This window comes from Balaenoptera physalus (assembly GCF_965194825.1).
Source record: "Balaenoptera physalus genome assembly, chromosome: 13".
NCBI classification, from domain to species: Eukaryota; Metazoa; Chordata; class Mammalia; order Artiodactyla; family Balaenopteridae; genus Balaenoptera; species Balaenoptera physalus.
Genome location: NC_138892.1, coordinates 7,966,652 through 7,988,002, shown reverse-complemented (window position 1 = coordinate 7,988,002; position 21,351 = coordinate 7,966,652). Strand labels below are relative to the sequence as shown.

General features: G+C 39.0%; 1 protein-coding gene and 1 long non-coding RNA gene across 3 annotated transcripts in view; one reads left to right on the top strand and one right to left on the bottom strand.

Annotated features, from left to right (window-relative positions):
• Positions 1–21,351, top strand: part of EP300 (EP300 lysine acetyltransferase) — a 72,828-nt gene that overhangs the window by 11,121 nt on the left and 40,356 nt on the right. For both annotated transcript variants that reach the window (XM_082420558.1, XM_082420557.1), the window contains exons 2-6: positions 10,193–10,830; positions 16,378–16,554; positions 17,794–18,055; positions 19,403–19,516; positions 20,441–20,686. In XM_082420558.1, coding sequence (XP_082276684.1) covers positions 10,193–10,830; positions 16,378–16,554; positions 17,794–18,055; positions 19,403–19,516; positions 20,441–20,686 — 1,437 coding nt within the window. The remainder of the gene's footprint in view (positions 1–10,192; positions 10,831–16,377; positions 16,555–17,793; positions 18,056–19,402; positions 19,517–20,440; positions 20,687–21,351) is intronic.
• On the bottom strand, positions 89–10,185 carry LOC309641081. Its single transcript, XR_014252511.1, has 2 exons — positions 6,539–10,185; positions 89–3,693 (listed from the first exon to the last, which is right to left on the bottom strand). It is a non-coding gene; the product is annotated as an uncharacterized lncRNA (long non-coding RNA).

Here is a 21,351-nt window from a genome sequence, read left to right as displayed (position 1 = left end):
TTTCCAAATCAGATTTAATTCTGTCCTGTCAGTCACATTTTGTGTCACCGTGTTTGGACTGAATGTACACTCAGATGAAGAAACTTTCTTTCTTTGGCCTCTCAGCACGGCACGCAGGATCTTAGTTTCCTGACCACGGATCAAACCTGCACTCCCCTGCAGTAGGAGTAGTCTTAACCACTGGACTGCCAGGGAAGTCCCAAAGCAACATTTTACTCAAAGTCATTTTGTAATTGAGCATCTGGGAACCATATATGGGAATTTGTCAATAAACTATTTGGTAGAAGTAGCCTGCGGATGATGTTATTAATTAGTTGATATTTTAGAAAGTAAGCAGGAAATGTCTTACTGGAGATAGTGTGAGTTTGTTCATTTCAAGTTGTTTGTGATACTGTCTTGAAATGTTTGTCATAGGATAGTTGAAAGGTAATGGGATAAATTTCAGATTTGTAAATGTCTAATCAAAGAGAAAGGGGGGGGTCAGCAAATCAAATATGTAAGAACTCACCTTAGTATCTAGAAGAAGTACTCGCTGTCATTTATTTTCTACTTCCTACTTCTCAGTCCATTGCAGCCTGGCTTTTGTTGTTACTAAATATCTCCTATTATCTATTTTTAGTGAATTTTCTGTTGAGCATGGAACACCGCTAACATTTCCTTCTTGGAAACTGATTTCCGGGATTCCTGGTGGATGGGCTGGGGAATGTTGAATTTTAGCATCCTTTGCAGGTTAAGATCATGTCCCTTAAATACTGGCATTTCTAGTGGTCCCCTTAATGTCTGATGGTGACTTAAGCTCCACATTTCTCTCTCACATTGCCATGTATTCCTCTGATTGCCCATATGGATAACTGCACTCTTAGGTTATCCAAGCCAGAAGCTTAGGAGTCATTCTTTTTTTCTCTCCTTAACTCCCTAACTATAGTCAGAGAGTCTTTTGATTGGCCTCTTTGATGCCCCTTTAGCAGCAGCCTCCTCACCAGTCTCCCTGACTCTAGACTTGTCTGTCCAATTTATTCTTCATCTTGTTTGTTTCAGTGGACCCTAATAAATGCAGATTTGTTCATATCATATTTCTGCTTAAAATTGTTTAGTAGATCAATTTTCTCTCTACAGTAAAAATCCCAAGCTATTATGTGTAGGACCCTCTAGGTTGCTTCTTTTATTTGTTGAACATGTAAATTTTATTCAACTGATCTGAACTAATCCCTATGAAGAGCAAGCTGAGATGGGGGCCTGAGAAGGGGATTTATTTGAACCTTTATTTTTTCCCCTTTCCTTGAACAAAAAGGAAGAACCTGAGGAGCTTTAGTAAGAGGGGTGGATTGAGGCTGGTCAGTACTAAAACCCACTGTTCAGTAGGATTTGTTTAAATTATGGCCTTTAAATTTCTAATTATTTTTCCCTTGCATCTTCATACATATTGCTTTTAATTTGAGACTTGCTTTTCTACTAGTTTTAGACCATTGGGTTTTATTTGCTATTTATGACAAACTGGTTAAATACATAGTCTCTTATTTTTAGTAGCCTTTTTCCAATATGCTGCTCGTGAGCTTGCGGCCAGGTTTTTTTCTGGGAAGCCCCTTGCAGAAGGACCTAATGGGGAAAGATTGGAAATTTGATGGCTAAAATAAAATCCACATATTAGGTTTTTGAGCTTTAGTACTCTTAATCCTACCAGTATAGAATTGATTATTTACAGTTCGAGTAGTTTTTCTTAGTCTGGAAATACTTAAATTTCGTTTAAAAAATTGTTTTCTCAGTTTAAGAATGTTTAGAAAAGTTATAGTTCTCATAATGTTGAATAATCTAAAACAGCTGCTAAAAATGAAGTCTGTTTGCTTACTTACATAGAAAGAATATTCGACTGGGATCCAGGGACTTTATAATAGAGTCCATATTCAATAACAAAATAGTACAGTCTTAGGGAAGCCAGTGATGCATCAGTTACTGCATCTATAATATGAGAGAATCAGTAATTTTCAAACTTGGGCCCTCCCTGGGAGGGGCAGTGTTCTAAGAGGCCTGAGGAAAATCCATCTTCCTTCTCCCAATTCCTCCTCACCCAGTATGGTTCTGCTTTTTATTCTGTCTGTGTTTCCAAATAAACACTACTAGATGATCCTAAAGGATCCTTTGCTCTGTCCCACCTGGTGTGTATAACTTTTAAAAAGGGGGTTAATAAATTTACACATTTTTTATAGACGCATAATTTATATGCTTTAGAATCTATTAAAATATTTAAGACCCATCTCATTTGTTCTTAAAACAACTCTATGAAGGAGGTAGAATAAGTTTTACTGCCTTTTGATAGAAGAAGTAGCATGAGCTCACAGTTGGAAAGTAACTGGTAAATGAAGTCAGCTTGTAGAATTGGGTTTAAATCCAGGTACTTGGACCCTTTGAGCTGTGCCAGGTTAGATACCAGTGATGGCTGATGGCATTTAGGAATCGTAAATGTCCAGAACTTTGAGGCACAATCAAAACAGCTTAGGAGTAATAATGACAGTCAGTGATATCAAATGAAATAATAAGGTCTGCTTAATCATGGGTCAAAGTATATATGACTTTTTTACATAATCTTCCAAATCTAATTAATATAGTCATTGAAAATTACAAGTTTTAAGGAAAGGTTAAGAGAACTTTTATAAACCACCAATCAGATATAAATAATTATAATATTACAATTGTAGAATTGCTGGAAATGTTTATTATCAAATTTACTCCTTGAGCATGTGCTAGGTGCTATGGGAAATGTAAATGTCTGTTAAATGAGACCCTTATCTTTCAAATACTTATGATTTGGTAAAGAAGTAAGATGCACACAAATACTTAGCTATAACAAAAGATAGAAGATATAAAGTGCATAGCTGAGGTTGTAGCAAAGTGAGCCATCTTAGGAAATAGTATTTGAATCTGTCTTTGAGTTGAAACCTGAGTGGATCTTTTGTAGTGGACACTACAGTTAAGTCTGTTGAAAATACAGAATTGCCATTAAAAAACAACCCTATAACCTTTATTGTCAAGGTCTACCAATGCCAGCCTTCCTGTCTGCTTCATAATGGAGCCTAACTTTATAATGAGATGTTAAATGTTTTGCATAATAAACATGAAACAGCAACCAAGTGCAGCAGATTTGGCTATAGTACAGGTTAAATTAAAGTCCTCAAGACTAGGGCCTGGAGTAAGACTTTGGTATTACTGAAGTTGATTTCTCCTCAATGGACTCTATATATGTGGCTATTAACTACTTCTGAGGTTGTTAGAGGATTAATGAGAATAATACAGTTATTGAGGAGCCACAGAGACAATGCCTGACACACTGAAAGTGCCTGATAAAAATTTGTTCTCATTATTATGAACTAGTCTTATCTCTTCATAGAGTGATGATTCCACTAAATAATAATAGAGGTAACATTTTCGTAGTGCTTAATATATGCCAGGCACTGTTCCAAATACTTATATTAACTCATTGAATTCTCACAAATAACCTATGAAGTGGGTACTTCCCTGTTACACAGAGGTGGAAACTAGGTTCTTCTGTGTATACTTTAGAATCATCTTGTCTGGTTCTTTGAAAAACTGTTAGAATTTATTGATTGATTGATTGCCATGTTGGGTTTTCGTTGCTGTGCACGGGCTTTCTCTAGTTGCGGCAAGCGGGGGCGACTCTTCGTTGCGGTGCACAGGCTTCTCATTTCAGTGGCTTCTCTTGTTGCGGAGCACGGGCTTTAGACACGCAGGCTCAGTAGTTGTGGCTGGCGGGCTCTAGAACGCAGGCTCAGTAGTTTTGGTGCACAGGCTTAGTTGCTCTACAGCATGTGGGATCTTCCCGAACCAGGGATCGAACCCTTGTCGCCTGCATTGGCAGGGGGATGAATAACCACTGCACCACCAGGGAAGTCCAAACTGTTAGAATTTTGATTGGCATTGCATTGAATCTAGATCAATATTGGGGAAGCATTGATGTCCTTATATAACATTGAGGATTTGTACCCAGACACTTGTGATTTTGTGATGTTATTTTATTTATTTAGGTGGTCTTTTTTTGGCTGTGTTGGGTCTTCATTGCTGCACGCAGGCTTTCTCTAGTTGTGGTGAACAGGGGCTGCTCTTTGTTTTGGTACGTGGGTTTGTCATTGCGGTGGTTTCTTTTGTTGCAAAGCATGGGCTTTAGGCACACGGGCTTAGTTGCTCCGCGGCATGTGGGATCTTCCTGGACCAGGGCTCGAACCCCTGTCCCCTGCATTGGCAGGCGGATTCTTAACCATTGCGCCACCAGGGAGGTCCTGTTTAGGTGGTCTTTAGTTTCACAGTTTACACATATTTTCTAATAACGTTGTCAGATCGTTTTTCCCCCTATTTTTAAAATTATTTCTAATCATTTTTTGCTCATGTATAGAAGTACAATTTAATTTGTCTGTATTTGTGGTATGTTCAGTCACCTTGCTACCCTCTCACTATTTCTACTTCTTTGCCTTGGATTTTCCATGTTGACAGTTATATCATTTGCATACAATAAGTTTTGTTTCTTCCTTTTCAGTCTTGACTCATGAGTGTTTCTTATATTATTTCTTTGGCTAGAGACTTCAGTTCATACTGAATATAAGTGGTTGTTATGGGTATCTTTGTCTTGTTTTGATGCTAAAGAGGCTACTTTTAATGTTGGTCCATTATCCATATTTGCTGTCAGTTTTTAGGTTTTGGAAGAGACCTTTTTATCAGTTTAAAGAAGTTCCCATCAGTTTTTTTTGTTTGTTTTAATTTTTATTTTATATTGGAGTATAGTTGATTTACACTGTTGTGTTAGTTTCAGGTGTACAGCAAAGTGATTCAGTTATACATATATATATATCCTTTTTCCCATCAGTTTTTTTTTATTAATTAATTTTTGGCTGCGTTGGGTCTTCGTTGCTGTGTGCGGGCTCTCTCTAGTTGTGGCAAGCGGGGGCTACTCTTCATTGCGGTGCACAGGCTTCTCATCATGGTGGCTTCTCTTGTTGTGGAGCACGGGCTCTGGGCACGTGGGCTTCAGTAGTTGTGGCACACGGGCTCAGTAGTTGCGGCTCTCGGGCTCGAGAGCGCAGGCTCAGTAGTTGCAGCCACGGAGCAACTAAGCCCGTGGCCGCAACTACTGAAGCCCCCCTGTTCTGAGGACTGTGCGCCACAACTACTGAAGCCCATGTGCCTAGAGCCTGTGCTCCACAACAAGAAGAAGCCACCACAATGAGAAACCTGTGCACCACAAGGAAGAGTAGCCCCCAGTCACCGCAACTAGAGAAAGTCCATGCACAGCAACGAAGACCCAATGCAGCCAAAAAAAAAAAAAAAAAAAAAAAATTGTGATTGGGTATTGACTTTTATCCAGTGCTTTTATTATAGTCATTGAGATAGATCTAATGTTTTCTTTCTCCTTTGTTACTGCGGTGAATATGCAAACCCCCTCCTTCTGGATTCCTGAGAAGATCCCAACTCGATCATGATATGACATCTATAAAACACTGATAAACTTGATTTGCTCTTCTTTTTTTTTTTTCTTTCTTTCTTTTTTTTTTTTTTTTAAAGGATTCTTGCTTCTGTGTTCATGACTTCCTTTTCTTTTACTGGCCATGTGTGGTTTTTAGAGTATTTCTATTTTCTAGAAGTGTTTGTATAAGGTTGAATTGTCTTTTCCTTGAAAGTTCAGTAGGACATGCCTGTAAAGATATTTAGATCTGGTCTTAATGGGAAAAATTAACCAATGAGTCTTTAATAGTAATAGGATTATTCGGCTTTGTCTGTCTCCTTTTAAAGTTTTTTAAATGGGATAATTCAATTTAGTAGAATAGTAGAAAGAACTCCCATGTGCCTGTTACTTCAAGTTACTGATCATTTTGTCCACCCCCCCACCCTTGTTTTTTTCTGCTGGAGTTTTTAAAAGCAAATCCCAGACTTGTCATTTCACTAGAAATACTTAAATATATGTCTCTTAGGACTTATTTTAACTTAACTATGCTATTGTCATACCCAACAAAATTAATAATTTCTTAATATTACTCACTCTTCAGTCTATATTATCCTGATTCTCTTCAAATGTATTTCCAGTTAGTTTGAATCAGGGTCCAAATGAGGTATGTTTGGTTGTTGAATGATAACAGCTTCTCTCGTTCTCTTTTTTTTTCCTTCCCCCTTTTATGCCATTGATTTGTTGGAGAAGCTAGGACACTTACCCTATGTAATTTCTTTTTGATTGAGGTTTATTGAGTATTTTATGAGGAATTTATTCATTTTTCTCTCTTCAGGTTTTTTGTGTGAAATTGATTAGTAGGTCCACTTTCTCTTTTTATTTTCTTTTTTCCTTAACTTTCCCAGAAGTTTATCTTTTATTCCTCTCTTCAAAGAACCAAATTCTGATTTTGTTAAAAGCCTCTCAGTTCTATCTCCATTTTTCTATTTTGTTTAATTGCTTTTATATTTGATCATCTTTTTCTTACTGTTCTTTTTTTAACATAATAACTTGGATACTTGTTAATTTCAAGCTTTATTTTCTAACATAAACCTTTAAGTTTTGTTTTTTATTTATTTATTTATTTATTTATTTATTTATTTATTTATTTATTTATTTATTTATGGTTGTGTTGGGTCTTCGTTTCTGTGCGAGGGCTTTCTCCAGTTGCGGCAAGCGGGGGCCACTCTTCATCGCGGTGCGCGGGCCTCTCACTATCGCGGCCTCTCTTGTTGCGGAGCACAGGCTCCAGACGCGCAGGCTCAGTAGTTGTGGATCACGGGCCTAGTTGCTCCACGGCATGTGGGATCTTCCCAGACCAGGGCTCAAACCCGTGTCCCCTGCATTGGCAGGCAGACTCTCAACCACTGCGCCACCAGGGAAGCCCAACCTTTAAGTTTTGAAATGTAGTATTTTTACTATTTCTCAGTTTGTGATTTCTCCTTTATCACTTACGTATGTGTGTAGTTTTATTTTTTATTTTTTATTAATTTTTAAAATATTTATTTATTTATTTGGTTGCACCAGGTCTTAGTTGTGGCAGGCAAGCTTCTATAGTTGCAGCTCGCCGGCTCCTTGGTTGCGGCATGTGGGCTCCTTAGTTGTGGCATGTGAACTCTTAGTTGTGGCATGCATGTGGGATCTAGTTCCCTGACCAGGAATTGGACCCGGGCCTCCTGCGTTGGGAGCACAGAGTCTTAACCACTATGCCACCAGGGAAGTCCCTGTGTATTTTTGATTTTTAAAAATTTTTTTTTCTTTGGCTGTGCTGTACGGCTTGTGGGATTTTAGTTACCTGACCAGGGATTGAACCCAGGCTCTCAGCAGTGAAAGCACAGAGTCCTAACCAGTGGGCTGCCAGGGAATACCCCATGTGTATTTTTTAAGTTTCTAAATAGGTAGAGATTATTTTTATTTTTTCCTAAATGTTAAATACTAAAAAGATGCTGACGATGGAATGTTTCCTTGTATACTCCAGGGGGAAAGTAGAATGCAAAATCGCTTAAAAGTATATATGGGGACTTCCCTGGTGGCACAGTGGTTAAGAATCCGCCTGCCAATGCAGGGGACACAGATTCGAGCCCTGGTCTGGGAAGATCCCACATGCTGCGGAGCAACTAAGCCTGTGTGCCACAACTACTGAGGCACGTGCCACAACTACTGAAGCCTGCGCGCCTAGAGCCCGTGCTCAGTGATGAGAAGCCACTGCAATGAGAAGCCCATGCACCGCAACTAAGAGTAGCCCCCATTTGCCGCAACTAGAGAAATCCCGTGCGCAGCAATGAAGACCCAACACAGCCAAAAATAAATAAATAAATAATTTTTTTTAAAAAAAGTATATATGATTCCAGTATTGTGAATTATGTAAATAGAAGGAAATGATGAAGGAAATATATCATTATATTGATATTAAGCAGTTGCCTTTTGAGTAGTGATGTCAGGTAAATTTTATTTGAAACCTTGTTCATATTCCACAACTATTCATAAGACATTTTATTTTTATGATGGAGGGGCACATGATTTTTCCAAAGGAAAGAGAATTAATTCTGTAAAAATCTGGACTCTAAATCATGTCCTGAGATCCTGGGATATAATTCAGTTCAACTAAAATATGACCAGTTGCTTATCTCTGTTGGGCATTAGGCAAGGAGTTGGTATGTAAGTGGTAAGACATGTTATTCCCGGAGTTACAGTCTGGGTGCATAGGTGGGGTGAGGGGTGGTGATGGGGAAGAGATGGCAGGAGAGGAGGAAAGATAGACACACGTGTTCATTTCAGTGCCATGATAGAATGCAAAAGAACAGGAAGGACACATAGAGGAAGAATTGTACTTATGGACCAACACGATCATATTAAAGTGGTATCTTGTCTTTGATGGATGGGTTATTTTTTTTTTTTTTTTAAATCTGTTTCACTGCCTAATAATTAACACTGACAATCCAAGGAATTGAGCAAGTGCTGGGAGAAAATGCCCAAGTGGGTTTTCTTCCCTAGATGAGAGAGACTAGAGATTTCTTATTTTTTTTTTTTTAATTTTATTTATTTATTTATTTATGGCTGTGTTGGGTCTTCATTTCTGTGCGAGGGCTTTCTCTAGTTGCGGCAAGCGGGGGCCACTCTTCATCGCGGTGCGCGGGCCTCTCACTATCGTGGCCTCTCTTGTTGTGGAGCACAGGCTCCAGACGCGCAGGCTCAGCAATTGTGGCTCACAGGCCTAGTCGCTCCGCGGCATGTGGGATCTTCCCAGACCAGGGCTTGAACCCGTGTCGTCTGCATTGGCAGGCAGGTTCTCAACCACTGCGCCACCAGGGAAGCCAGATGGGTTATTTTTTAATAGGATTATCAGTTGTGGATTCAAGTATATTTAATTTTTAAATACCCAGAAGTGCCTTTTTAATGTTAAAACTACTTGGAGAATTAAAACTCAAAACACCTCAATCTATATAATGAGTTAGTACTGTCAACAGGTCAACCAGGGACAATTTTGCACCTCCAGGGAACATTTGGTGATACATGGAGACATTTTTTATGTCACAAATGGGTTAGAGCTACTACTGGTATTAAGAGGAGAGACCAGGGATTTGCTGAGTATCTTAAAATGCATAGGACAATCTCCCCTTCCCCCCAAAGAATTATCCAGCCTAGAATGTTTAATAGTGCCAAGGATGAGAAACCTAGGTTAATCCATAATTTCTGCATCCTCTTTCTCAGGGATGGGGCAGAGGTAGAATGGTAGTGGTTTGTCGGTTGTTGAAGAAACTAGAGGCATGATTTTGTATCCTGTTCAGCTAGATTTTGGTTAAGGAAAACTAATCTGTAGTCTGAAGTCAGGTCAAAGCAAATTCATTCAGCTTTGTGGCAGGCACTGTGTGATGGGAATTTGGTAAAGAGTGGTAAGCAGCTCCTGTCTTCCTGGAGCTTACACTGAATGGTTTACAAAGGGGAGATCTTTTTTATCAGTTGTCTTTGTTTATTATTATATTTTAAATCTTTTGTTCTGAATTTATTTTGTGTATAGATAAGTTATTTTAAGCTCTTCTAAGTAATTCTGGAATAGTATACAACTTTTTAAAATTTTAATCTATTTATTTTTTATTGCTTTGGGTCTTCGTTGCTGTGCGCGGGCTTTCTCTAGTTGCGTCGAGCAGGGGCTACTCTTTGTTGCGGGTGCAGGCTTCTCATTGCGGTGGCTTCTCTTGTTGCGGAGCACGGGCTCTAGGCACATGGGCTCAGTAGTTGTGGCTCGCGGGCTTAGTTGCTCTGCACACATGTGGGATCTTCCCGGACCAGGGATCGAACCCGTGTTCCCAGCATTGGCAGGGGGATTCTTAACCACTGTGCCACCAGGGAAGTCCGGTATACAACTTAATTGTGTTTCTTTTTCATGACTGTCAGTGCAAACTTTTGGCAACTCATGTAATGGGGGTTGTACTAAGATGTATTCCTCTTTTCTCTGGTCTTATTTTAGGTACAGTTTATAAGTGTTCAAACTTGTTGGCATGACAATAATTTTTATATATATATATACATATATATATATATATATATAACCTTTTTTTTAGTATAATATGAAAAACTAATACAAATAGTATTCCATGAAGTGAGGTTTAGAAATGATATTTAGTGCTTATCAAGAACAAAGTATAGAGAACTTTGTAATTTTGACTCTGTCATACTTTAACCTTTATCTTTCCTCTTTGTTTTTAGATTTTGGTTCTCTGTTTGACTTGGAGCACGACTTACCAGATGAATTAATCAACTCTACAGAACTGGGACTAACCAATGGTGGTGATATTAGTCAGCTTCAGACGAGCCTTGGCATGGTACAAGATGCAGCCTCTAAACATAAACAACTGTCAGAATTGCTGCGTTCTGGTAGTTCCCCTAACCTCAACATGGGGGTTAGTGGCCCAGGCCAAGGCATGGCCAGCCAGGCCCAACAGAACAGTCCTGGATTAGGTTTGATAAATAGCATGGTCAAAAGCCCAATGGCACAGGCAGGCTTGACTTCTCCCAACATGGGGATGGGCACTAGTGGACCAAATCAGGGTCCCACACCATCTGCAACAGGTATGATGAACAGTCCCGTAAATCAGCCTGCCATGGGAATGAACACAGGGATGAGTGCTGGCATGAATCCTGGAATGTTGACTGCAGGCAATGGACAAGGGATGATGCCTAATCAAGTCATGAACGGTTCAATTGGAGCAGGCCGGGGGCGACCTAATATGCAGTACCCAAACCCAGGCATGGGAAATGCTGGCAACTTAATGACTGAGCCACTGCAGCAAGGCTCTCCCCAGATGGGAGGACAAACAGGATTGAGAGGGCCCCAGCCTCTTAAGGTAAGTGCAGTTCTGGTTTCTGTGTACCATCAGTATGTTTTTCAGTGCTCCAGTGATGGAGGAGGAGGGCTTGAGGTCAGTTATTCATTTATTCTTTACTGTTCATGTTTAATCTTCTTACATCATGTAGCATTTCCCACATATTATATGCCAGGGATCTACTGTGTTGTCACAAGTTTTATGAAGCTCTTATATTAAATGTAAGTAATTCCTTTTTTTATTTTTTTACAAATGATTGCCAGCTAATTCCTGTTCCCTGTGGCACAAGTATTAGAATATTTTCATTTCATTTCTAATTCATATCATTTTAACCTTCATAGCCTTCCTTAAAAAAAACAACAACACAGTTTTGAGATAGCCAGCATTATACTATCTTCAGGTAGACTTTATTTGTTCCCATTGCTTGGAATGTCCCTGGTTTTTAAGAGATGTGTTATTTTTCTTCTTAATGGTTGATGGAAGTTAAGGTGCATTAGTTTACTATAAAGCCTCAACCAACATTCCAGGTCTTCCAATTATCCTGATTTTGGCTGTTATTTGAAAGGTTTAGAGAAAAACAGGTTTTGTGTTTCATAGAGGGGCCATGCAGTGTGAATTGTTCTCTTGGCCTTCCCCATCCCCGGGCCTGTCCTGAGTGCTGTGTTGGCTCTCTCGCTCCATCTTCTGTTCCCTGACCAGGGATCGAACCCATGCCCCCTGCAGTGGAAGCACGGAGTCCTAACCAGTGGACTGCCAGGGAAGTCCGAAAGGCTTTTCTTTTTTAAAAAGCCTACTTCTTAGCCTTATTAAGTAGAGAATGCTAAATATATTTTTAAAAACCTTTTAAATGTGTACTCTATGTATAATTAAGATGTTATAAGCATATATTGGATGTTTATTCCTCCATATTTTTCCTACACATTTTATTCCTTTTTCTTAAAATGGTATCACACTATGTTTGCCAGTGCCTGGCATGTAGTTAGTAAATACTTGTTGAATGAAGGAGATGGCTTTGCTTGGAAGGTGATACTAGAGATGGGAGAGATTTTCACAAGGAGTCAGGAGCAAGCTTGCTCTGTAAGAGGAATAATTTGAGCAGGCATTGGGACTTCTATATTCCTGAGAAGAATGATGGTGAGAGTTCAAGGATGAAATGAAGACATACGGATGAATTGGGAGTGGGGGCACTGAGGTCACATGTAGATAAATGAAAGCCCTTAAATATTTTTTTTTGCTACAGGATAAAGAATATTGACATCTTGACTTAGGAAAAAATTCTGTTTGGCATCACTATCTACTCTATAGGTTCTCCCTTCCTGGCACTTTTATGTTGCTGTTTTGATGTGGTTTACTTAGAACACTTGGAGTGAGAACCTGAAACAAGAAGGTAGAATATTTATTAGGTACCTCTTCTAGATTTCTAGGAACCTGCCTGTGAAGAATCCCTGCCCTCCTGATGTTTATATGGGGGGTGGGGGGGCAGGGATGACAGACGTTAAACCTTCACGGATTGAACAAATATTTACCGAGTCCTAGCGTTGATGCTGAAGATAGAGCAGTGAATAAACTCACTTCATGGAACTTTCTTTTTTTTTCTTTTTTTTTTTAATATAAATTTATTTTATTTATTTATTTTTGGCTGCGTTGGTCTTCGTTTCTGCGCGTGGGCTTTCTCTAGTTGCGGCAAGCGGGGGCTTCTCATTGCAGTGGCTTCTCTCGTTGCAGAGCACGGGCTCTAGGCGCATGGGCTTCAGTAGTTGCGGCACGCGGGCTTCAGTAGTTGTGGCTCGTGGGCTCTAGAGCGCAGGCTCAGTAGTTGTGGCGCACGGGCTTAGTTGCTCCGTGGCATTTGGGATCTTCCCGGACCAGGGTTCGAACCCGTGTCCCCTGCTTTGGCAGGCGGATTCTTAACCACTGCTCCACCAGGGAAGCCCGGAACTTACTTTCTAGTGTACACGTAAGATATAAATTCATAGTATTCCAGGTAAGTGCTGTGAAGAAAAATGAAGTAAGGAAAGGCGCATTGGGAGAAGGCCTAGGTTGAGAGTGGGGCACTGTCCTATTTCTAATCTAAATCACAAATTTCTGCATCAACATTGTTTCAGGGACTGGATATATAGCAGTAAATTAATCAGACAAAAATTCCTGTCCCTGTGGAGCTTATATTTTCATGGAAAGGGGCAATTCAAATATAAAAACTTAATTATTAAAATATTTCCTTGTTTTAAATGAGTCCCACATATATTTTATATTTGAAAGTTGATGTAAATTGTTACTTTTGGAGCTCTTCTCTTAAAATTAACATCAGTTTGTGATGCACTTTGGCATGTGATGTTAAAGAGTGTTTAACCTATAAAGTTTTAAAGTAAGAGCAATGATTGATTTGTTGCATCTTTGTCTTTCTTGGGTGTTCTTGGATAGGCAAGGAGTGAAGCAGGTAGGAAGAACCAGTTAGGAGGGTATTAAGTATAAGGCAGGGAGGAAGAATCCATGTTGAGAGAGAGAAAGACAGATCTTAATGCCATATCCTGATGGGTTCTAAAGAGGAAGATCTTATTCCCAAATTTACAATTTAGATGGGTGTGGTTTTAGGTGTACAATATCAGTTTGAAAAATAGTCCCTATGGGGTGATGACGCCCACCTAAACTAAGGCAGTGGTATAAGAGTAATAGGACTGAGTCTAGAAAACGTTTAGGATTGGTTGTCGGTTCTGTTCTGAGAGATCCCTAGTCTTCCTTGTTTATCATTGTACATGCTGCCCTGCCCCCGCCATGGTTAACATAGTGCCTGGCGAATGACTTGGATATAAATGTATTTATCAAATCTGATAGGCTGGAGGACGTGTCAGGATGTAGTTTAATTTGTTATTATTTGGTGAATCACGGAGTCACATTTTCACATTTAGTATCGGTGTGCACTACTGTTGATGCCTGCAAGTCTTATTAAGGGATTTTTGTACCTATGGTAAATGTTCCTAAACTGTTACATTTGTTGTATATTGGGCACTACTTTTTTATTTGTCAGTGTTTGATACCATGGTGTGTCTTATATGTTCCTGTGTTCCCTTTTAATGTATTGAACACTAAGAAACAACCTGTAGTGTCAGATTTATTTTTAAAGAAAGATAAAATAGTCCCCTGTAGGTCCTTTGGTTTTAGTTGCCTGGAACTGTTTGTGGCTTCCTGGTCCTCTGCCTTTTCAGTTTAGGTAGAGATCTGTATCGCTGCTGTTCAGGTAGGTGGTAGTTAATTGGACATCTGGCTCACATTAGCTATAGAGAAGGGAACAAGATCAAATAACTAACTACAGTGTAGCAGAAATTAAGTACAGTATATTCCCTTCCTATTCTATTTCGTGGGGGAGTAGTGGGGGGTAGGTAAATAGAAAGGGTAGCGGTGGGGTGTTGGTTGCATTTCATTTTCTAACACTGGCAGCAGAACTCTGAGGGAGATAGGTAAACAAAAACCCCGAGAGTCTTTGTTGGTCAGAGTGACCAGAAGTGTCAGGAATGAATTACTGCCAGCTGACCAGCAGTTAGTACAATCTGTATATTTGAGACCGTAGTCTGCTACAGAGTGAACTTGGAGTTTCTAGGTAATGCATTGTGATTGAGGGAACAAGCAATGTCAGGAATTGGTTGAAACTCGGTTGGTGTAGGCAGTCAAGGCAATATCTATGTGAACAAATGTGTGAAGGACCAGATTCTACTAGGATGTGTTTGATAAAGGCATTACGCTTATTAACAGGAGACATCAAGGCATCTTCCAAATCCCAGCATTTTATCTATATAAATTATGGACTCTTAAATGGCTTTTGTTTTATGTCTACCATAAATTTCCATGCTAATAAGAAATACAAGTAAAATATAACTCCTCCAGGTGTAGGCGAGCATACTATTGGAACTATATTAGTATAAATATTAGTACTTTAAAAGCAATATGTGGCAGTAGCACTCCCAGCCACATTGGAAACTACCAAAAGAAACCTGAACTTTGTGTTTAAGCCTGTTTTTGTATTTGATTGTCCCTACAATCTTGCTGGCCAGATTCACGTAGGAAATTCCAGTTATTGGAGACTGAATAAATTTTTTACTCTGGATGCTTCCCATTCATGCTTGCCTCATTTTTTTATGCTTTCACCTACACTGTGCCACTTCCCTCAGTCTCATTCCCTATCATCATCCCTGTCTCTTTGCGAATTTAATATTTTATTTCCTTTACAGGTTAGCATTCAGGAGTAAAAAATGGGAAAGGAGGGTGTGCCACTCACTGCCTAGTTGTAGGGAAAGGGAAAAGCTTAAGCAAATGCTGGCGATTCAAGAAGCATGATGCTCTCAGGTTTGCAAGTTAATGGGTATAGGAGATAGGATACCATGCAGAAGTAGTCAGTTCTCATGAAGATCATGAAAGATCTGGTATACCATAGTTTTCCCCCCTTGTGAGTAGAAAAAAGTGAGGACAGAAGGCAAGAAAACCTGTTAGTCACAGTCTACAAAAGCTGTGATGAAGAGCTTTGTATTGACAGTGACAGTGGGCATGGATACATGGGAATGATGGGGATTGGGTGGCTAGAGGCAGAATTTGAAGGACCCTTTGGTAGAATTGGATCTGTCTGAGAAGGATATAGAAATCTAGTATGACTCCTTTTAATTGGACAGTAGCTGTAGTGTCTTTAGTTTCCATTGAGTGCTTGCTAGTAGGTGATGATTGACTTACAGTGGGGTCTTATGTGGAAGGATAGAATTGTAAGTTGCATCATTGTTATCAGTAAAACATTTGGTTTTTGAATAATTAATACTCTGTTCTTTAAGTTAATCATTATACAGTATGATGGTTCCACGTGGACTTACATAAACACAGGAAAAAACTTACTTTTTTTTTCTTTTTTCTTTTTTTTTTTGGCCATACCGCACAGCATGTGGGATCTTAGTTCCACGACCAAGGATCGAACGTGTGCCCCCTTGGATTGGGAACGTGGAGTCCTAATCACTGGACTGCCAGGGAATTCCCAAAACTTACTTTTTAAAGTACATAGGGATTGCAAATACACTCAGATTACTTTAAGAGCCAAGGAGGCAATTTAATAAAGCAGCTAGGTGTAAGACAGCAAGAAATGGTGCAGACTTTGAAGTTTGCATGCTATATCTAAAGTCTTCTACCTTTTATATAAACAAAATGCTGGAATAAGCATTTTGATATATCAAGTTCTCTAATATATTTAAGGATTAGATGGTTTATTGAGTTGAGTTGAATTTATTAAGTTATAGTTTGCACATTAAATGAAAGTTATTTAGTGCATTAAAAGTGGAGATGAATGGCAGAGCCTGCTTAGTAGATGTAGCTAAATAAGATGCTTATACATTTTTCTAAAATGTTTATCTTATATTTACAGCGAACAGCTCTAAATTTACTGTACCTCAGGCCCCTAGATTATAGTCTGTTTATGTATACAGAGAGTTTCTTTTAAAATTGTCTTTGTAAATTAGGAAGTGGAAAAGGAAAGGAAATAGTAATGTCCTATTAGTGTGGGGAATGAGATTTAATTTCTCTTCTGTTTCTTGTTCTTAGATGGGAATGATGAACAACCCTAATCCTTACGGTTCACCATACACTCAGAATTCTGGACAGCAGATTGGAGCCAGTGGCCTTGGTCTCCAGATTCCGACAAAGTCTGTACTACCAAATAGCTTATCTCCATTTGCAATGGACAAAAAGGCAGTTCCTGGTGGAGGAATGCCCAGCATGGTGGGTAGTAATCTGTTTACAGATTTGTCTTCCATCTGACACTTTAACAGAAGAATTGTGTTAAATCTTTTATGTCTTCTATTATACTATACACACTAGGATGTAATGGATGGCCCCTGTGATCGAGGAAGCTTGTGCCTTCCTTCCATTTCACATGGTGTTTTTTTACTTGCAGTATTGACCAGTAAGGATGTTGTCCAAATAGGAGCAAGTGGGGCTGCTACAATGAAAGTTTTGGGGTCCTGCCATATGCGGCTTCTCCTTGTGAGCAATTCTTTCTGTAGGATAAAAAAGTGGAACCTTTTTCCTCTTGGGAAGGACTCTCTGAGAAAGGATTCCAACTCTTGATCACCATATCTACTGATTTGTATCTGATACTATTACACAGAAGTAATTTCCCTTTCAAAGTTACAAATTGTTTTTAACAGTGATTTTTGTTATGGTAAAATCTCCAAAGCTTCTAACATTGCTATTTTTCTAAAGTTAAACTATCTCTATTTGTAAATGTGTCAAGTAGTCCATGTTTATCTTTGGAAAAAATTGTCCTGTAGGAATTTTATTTCCTTTTCAGATGTTTTAGGTTTTTTGCTTTGTGTCCCATAGTCATTGAATGCCTATATTTCAGATACTCCGCTAAGTACTGGAGACAGAAAGATGAATAAAACATGGCATTTCTGCCTCCAGAAATGTTTACTTTTTTATTAGGAAAAACCAAATTTCTTCCAGGGTTTACAGAAACTAATTTTTCACCCACCTGAAAGACCCCTGCCAGCTCTGCCAAGAAGCTCTTCACTATCCTTCAAAACCTAACTTGAACACGCTCTTCACAACAGATCCCTTCCTTTCCCCCCTCGCACTGGAGTTTACCATGTCCTTCTCTTTCTGTTTTCAGAAGAGTTGCTTCAGAGCAACCAAATTCAAATAATACATTTTTAAAAAATTTTTATTGGAGTATAGTTGTTTTACAATTGTCCTTCTCTTTCTTTTGCTCTCTGTATGTTATACATATTTTGATTATATTGCTTGCTAATGTAGCAATTTGTTTTCTTGTTAAATTGAGCTTCTTGTTGGTAGAAGTCATCATTTATCGTAGAATCCCCTGTGTCAAAAAATTGGGTCTGGTACATGGTAGACTGTCCTTAAAGGTTTTCATCGAAAATCTCCAAGTCCGTATTTATTAAGGAGGTAACACACTATGACACCTAACATCAAATGTATCTTTATTGTTTTATCCCTTAGGGCCAGCAGCAGACCCCGCAGGTCCAGCAGCCAGGCCTGGTGACTCCGGTGGCCCAAGGGATGGGTTCTGGAGCCCACACAGCTGATCCAGAGAAGCGCAAGCTCATCCAGCAGCAGCTTGTTCTCCTTTTGCACGCTCACAAGTGCCAGCGGCGAGAGCAGGCCAATGGGGAAGTGAGGCAGTGCAACCTTCCCCACTGTCGTACAATGAAGAACGTCCTTAACCACATGACACACTGCCAGTCAGGCAAGTCCTGCCAAGGTGAGTGGACTCAAAGGGTTTTTGTGCTCAGCAATTAATTTTTTTTTTTTTACAGTTAGAGCTGATCACATTTTCTCTCTTCTATTTTGAGACTCCTTACTGATAATGCATTACTCTGTATTAAGTTATGATAAAATTCAGTATCATGTTGTGAATGAGTATCTAGAGATGTAGTAGGAGAGGAAGTTTTAGATTCTTCCCTTTTGGGGTGATACTTACTGACTTTCATTTGCCCCAGCATAGCTTTAAATATTATTGAGGGTTTGCTAACTATCATGTAGGCCAATACTAAAAGAATGTTACCTAATTAATACAGTTTGTATATTTATAGAGTCATTAGAAATCTGTGTGTTGGTTTTTTTTTTTAATTTTTATTGGAGTATAGTTGATTTACAATGTTGTGTTAGTTTCTGCTGTACAGCAAAGTGAATCAGTTAAACATATACATATATCCACTCTTCTTTAGATTCTTTTCCCATATAGGTCATTACAGAGTATTGAGTAGAGTACCCTGTGCTATACAGTAGGTCCTTATTAGTTATCTGTTTATATATAGTAGTGTGTATATTGTCGATCCCAATCTCCCAGTTTATCCCCCCCTCCCTTTCCCCCCTGGGAACCATAAGTTTGTTTTTTACACCTGTGACTATTTCTGTTTTGTAAATAAGTTCATTTGTACCATTTTTTTTTTTTAAGAGAAATCTGTTTTTATTGGTTTGTTTTTTTTTTAATTTATTTATTTTTGGCTGCATCGGGTCTTTGTTGCTGCACGGGGGCTTTCTCTAGTTGTGGCAGGTGGGGGCTACTCTGTTGTGGCGTGCGGGCTGCTCATTGCAGTGGCTTCTCTTGTTGCGGAGCACGGGTTCTAGGCGCGTGGGCTTCAGTAGTTGTGGCTCACGGGCTCTAGAGCACAGGCTCAGTAGTTGTGGCACACGGGCTTAGTTGCTCTGCAGCATGTGGGGTCTTCCCGGACCAGGGATCGAACCCATGACCCCTGTATGGCAGGCGGATTCTTAACCACTGCGCCACCAGGGAAGTCCCCAGGTTTTTATAATGTAAAGTAGATTTCACAGCTTTGTGGTGAAAAATAGGGGCTCTGGAAGCCAGACCGCTTGAGTTTGAATCGCACTTTGGGTGCTCTGTGACTTTGTACACATTACTTAACCAGTTTTTGCCTGTTTTCTCAACTATAAAATGGGAGGATTAATAACTACCCTATAGAGGTGTTATGAAGATACAATGAGTTAATAACATTTGTAGCCCTCATTATGTGATCGATAAGTTAGCTAATAGTAATGTAAAAATATAACCTGCATTTGAAAAAAGAATCATTTTTTTTCTTTTTAGTGGCACACTGTGCATCTTCTCGACAAATCATTTCACACTGGAAGAATTGTACAAGGCATGATTGTCCTGTGTGTCTACCCCTTAAAAATGCTGGAGATAAGAGAAATCAACAGTGTAAGTGACTAAATCTTTTGAAGCTTTTATATCAAAAGTATTCTTAGACTCACCAGTGCAACTTGGTGAGATGTAGAGTACCTCTTGATTGTGTGAAGTTCCTGTGACTGCCTAGTGCTATCATACTAGATTATTTCCACTTACCACTAACTTCATATTAATAAGGTTAGAATGGAAGTACTTATTACCTAAAATAAGATCCAGAAAGATCATTGCTTTGACATTGGGCAAGTTACTCTTTTATACCTGTGATCTAAATATTTAGATAATTTGAAATTAATGTAAAAAGAAAGAAGAGAGTTTGAGATTATTTTTAGAAGCCTGGGGTGATGAGCTTTTCTTAGAGGAAAGACAAGTCAAAAGTAGAAAGTGCAGCCACCACACCTCCTTTAGAAACAAAATATTTAGCATTTAGGATTGAAAGATAAATTTGGAACTATATATATAGCATGTTTTTAAAAAGTAATTAAATTCCATAAGTTAATGAAGAAATCATAAATAGCCCAGTAGAGAATTGGGATTAGGAAATAGTTCACTAGAGGGAGGAAATACTAAAAAGTTCCCTATTAAATTAAGGAATGAAGTAAAGTACCATTTCTCTCCTGTCACATTGATAGAAATGATGCTTCCTGGTGTTGGCTTTTGTGTGGCTCTGAGGCATTTCATACACCCTGATGGGAATATTGATACACCCTGTGGGAACGCTTTTGGGTATTTTGCATCAACAGCTTTTCATGCCAATGATCCCCTTTGACCAATCAGTTCTGCGTCTAGAAGTTTTTTCAAGGAAATAATGGGAAACAAGATGTGTGTATTTCATAATCACATAACAATAATTTTGTGTTTAAAATTCACTCAGACATCGTAGTGTTTTCTTTCTCACCATCTTTAATGTTGTAATACTGTTTCTTCTGTTTTCTCTAGCAATTCTGACTGGAGCACCAGTTGGACTTGGAAATACTAGCTCTCTAGGGGTGGGTCAACAGTCTGCTCCCAGCCTAAGCACTGTTAGTCAGATTGATCCCAGCTCTATAGAAAGGGCTTATGCAGCCCTTGGACTACCCTATCAAGTAAATCAGATGCCAACACAGCCCCAGGTGCAAGCAAAGAACCAGCAGAACCAGCAGTCTGGACAGTCTCCCCAGGGGATGCGGCCCATGAGCAACATGAGTAAGTCTGTGTCCTCCTAGTGACAGATGTGATACCAGTTGTGTGTGTAAATACCATGTAATATGCAAGGTTAACTTCTTAGTTTATTTTAGTCTCTGTGTGTGTCTGTCTGTCTCTTTTTTTGTCTCTCTTTCTCTCCCTGTCTCCCTCTCTTACTTTTTTTGTTACATGATTAATTTTTTGAAGTAACTTTTAAAAGATTATAGTGTAGAAATCCCCTTGTAATCCACATACCAGAGGCAACTGCTTTTGGTTTATATCCTTCTTAATCCTGTTATGCATATATTAGTTCATATTTCTAGAAATGGGATCCCATGTGTTATAACAGACTATTTCTTTACACAATGTGGACATCTTTCAGTTTCCATGTCTAATGTATCCTTTTTAATACTTGTATAGTATTTTGTTGCATAGAACGGTGTTACAGGTGGACATTTAAGTTTCCAAATTTTTTGATATTTTAAACGGCACAAAGAAACCGTTTTGGCTTGGCACAAAGAAACTGTTTTGGCTCGAAGTATTCTTTTGGTAGTATTCTTTTGATTTGAAATGTTTGGTTGTTGTTAATATAGATTTCTACATATCTGGCAGCAGTAGTCATTTGCCTTTGAAATAGTTTATCAAATACACTTGTTCTCCTAACCTCTTCCTATGATAAAACTGAG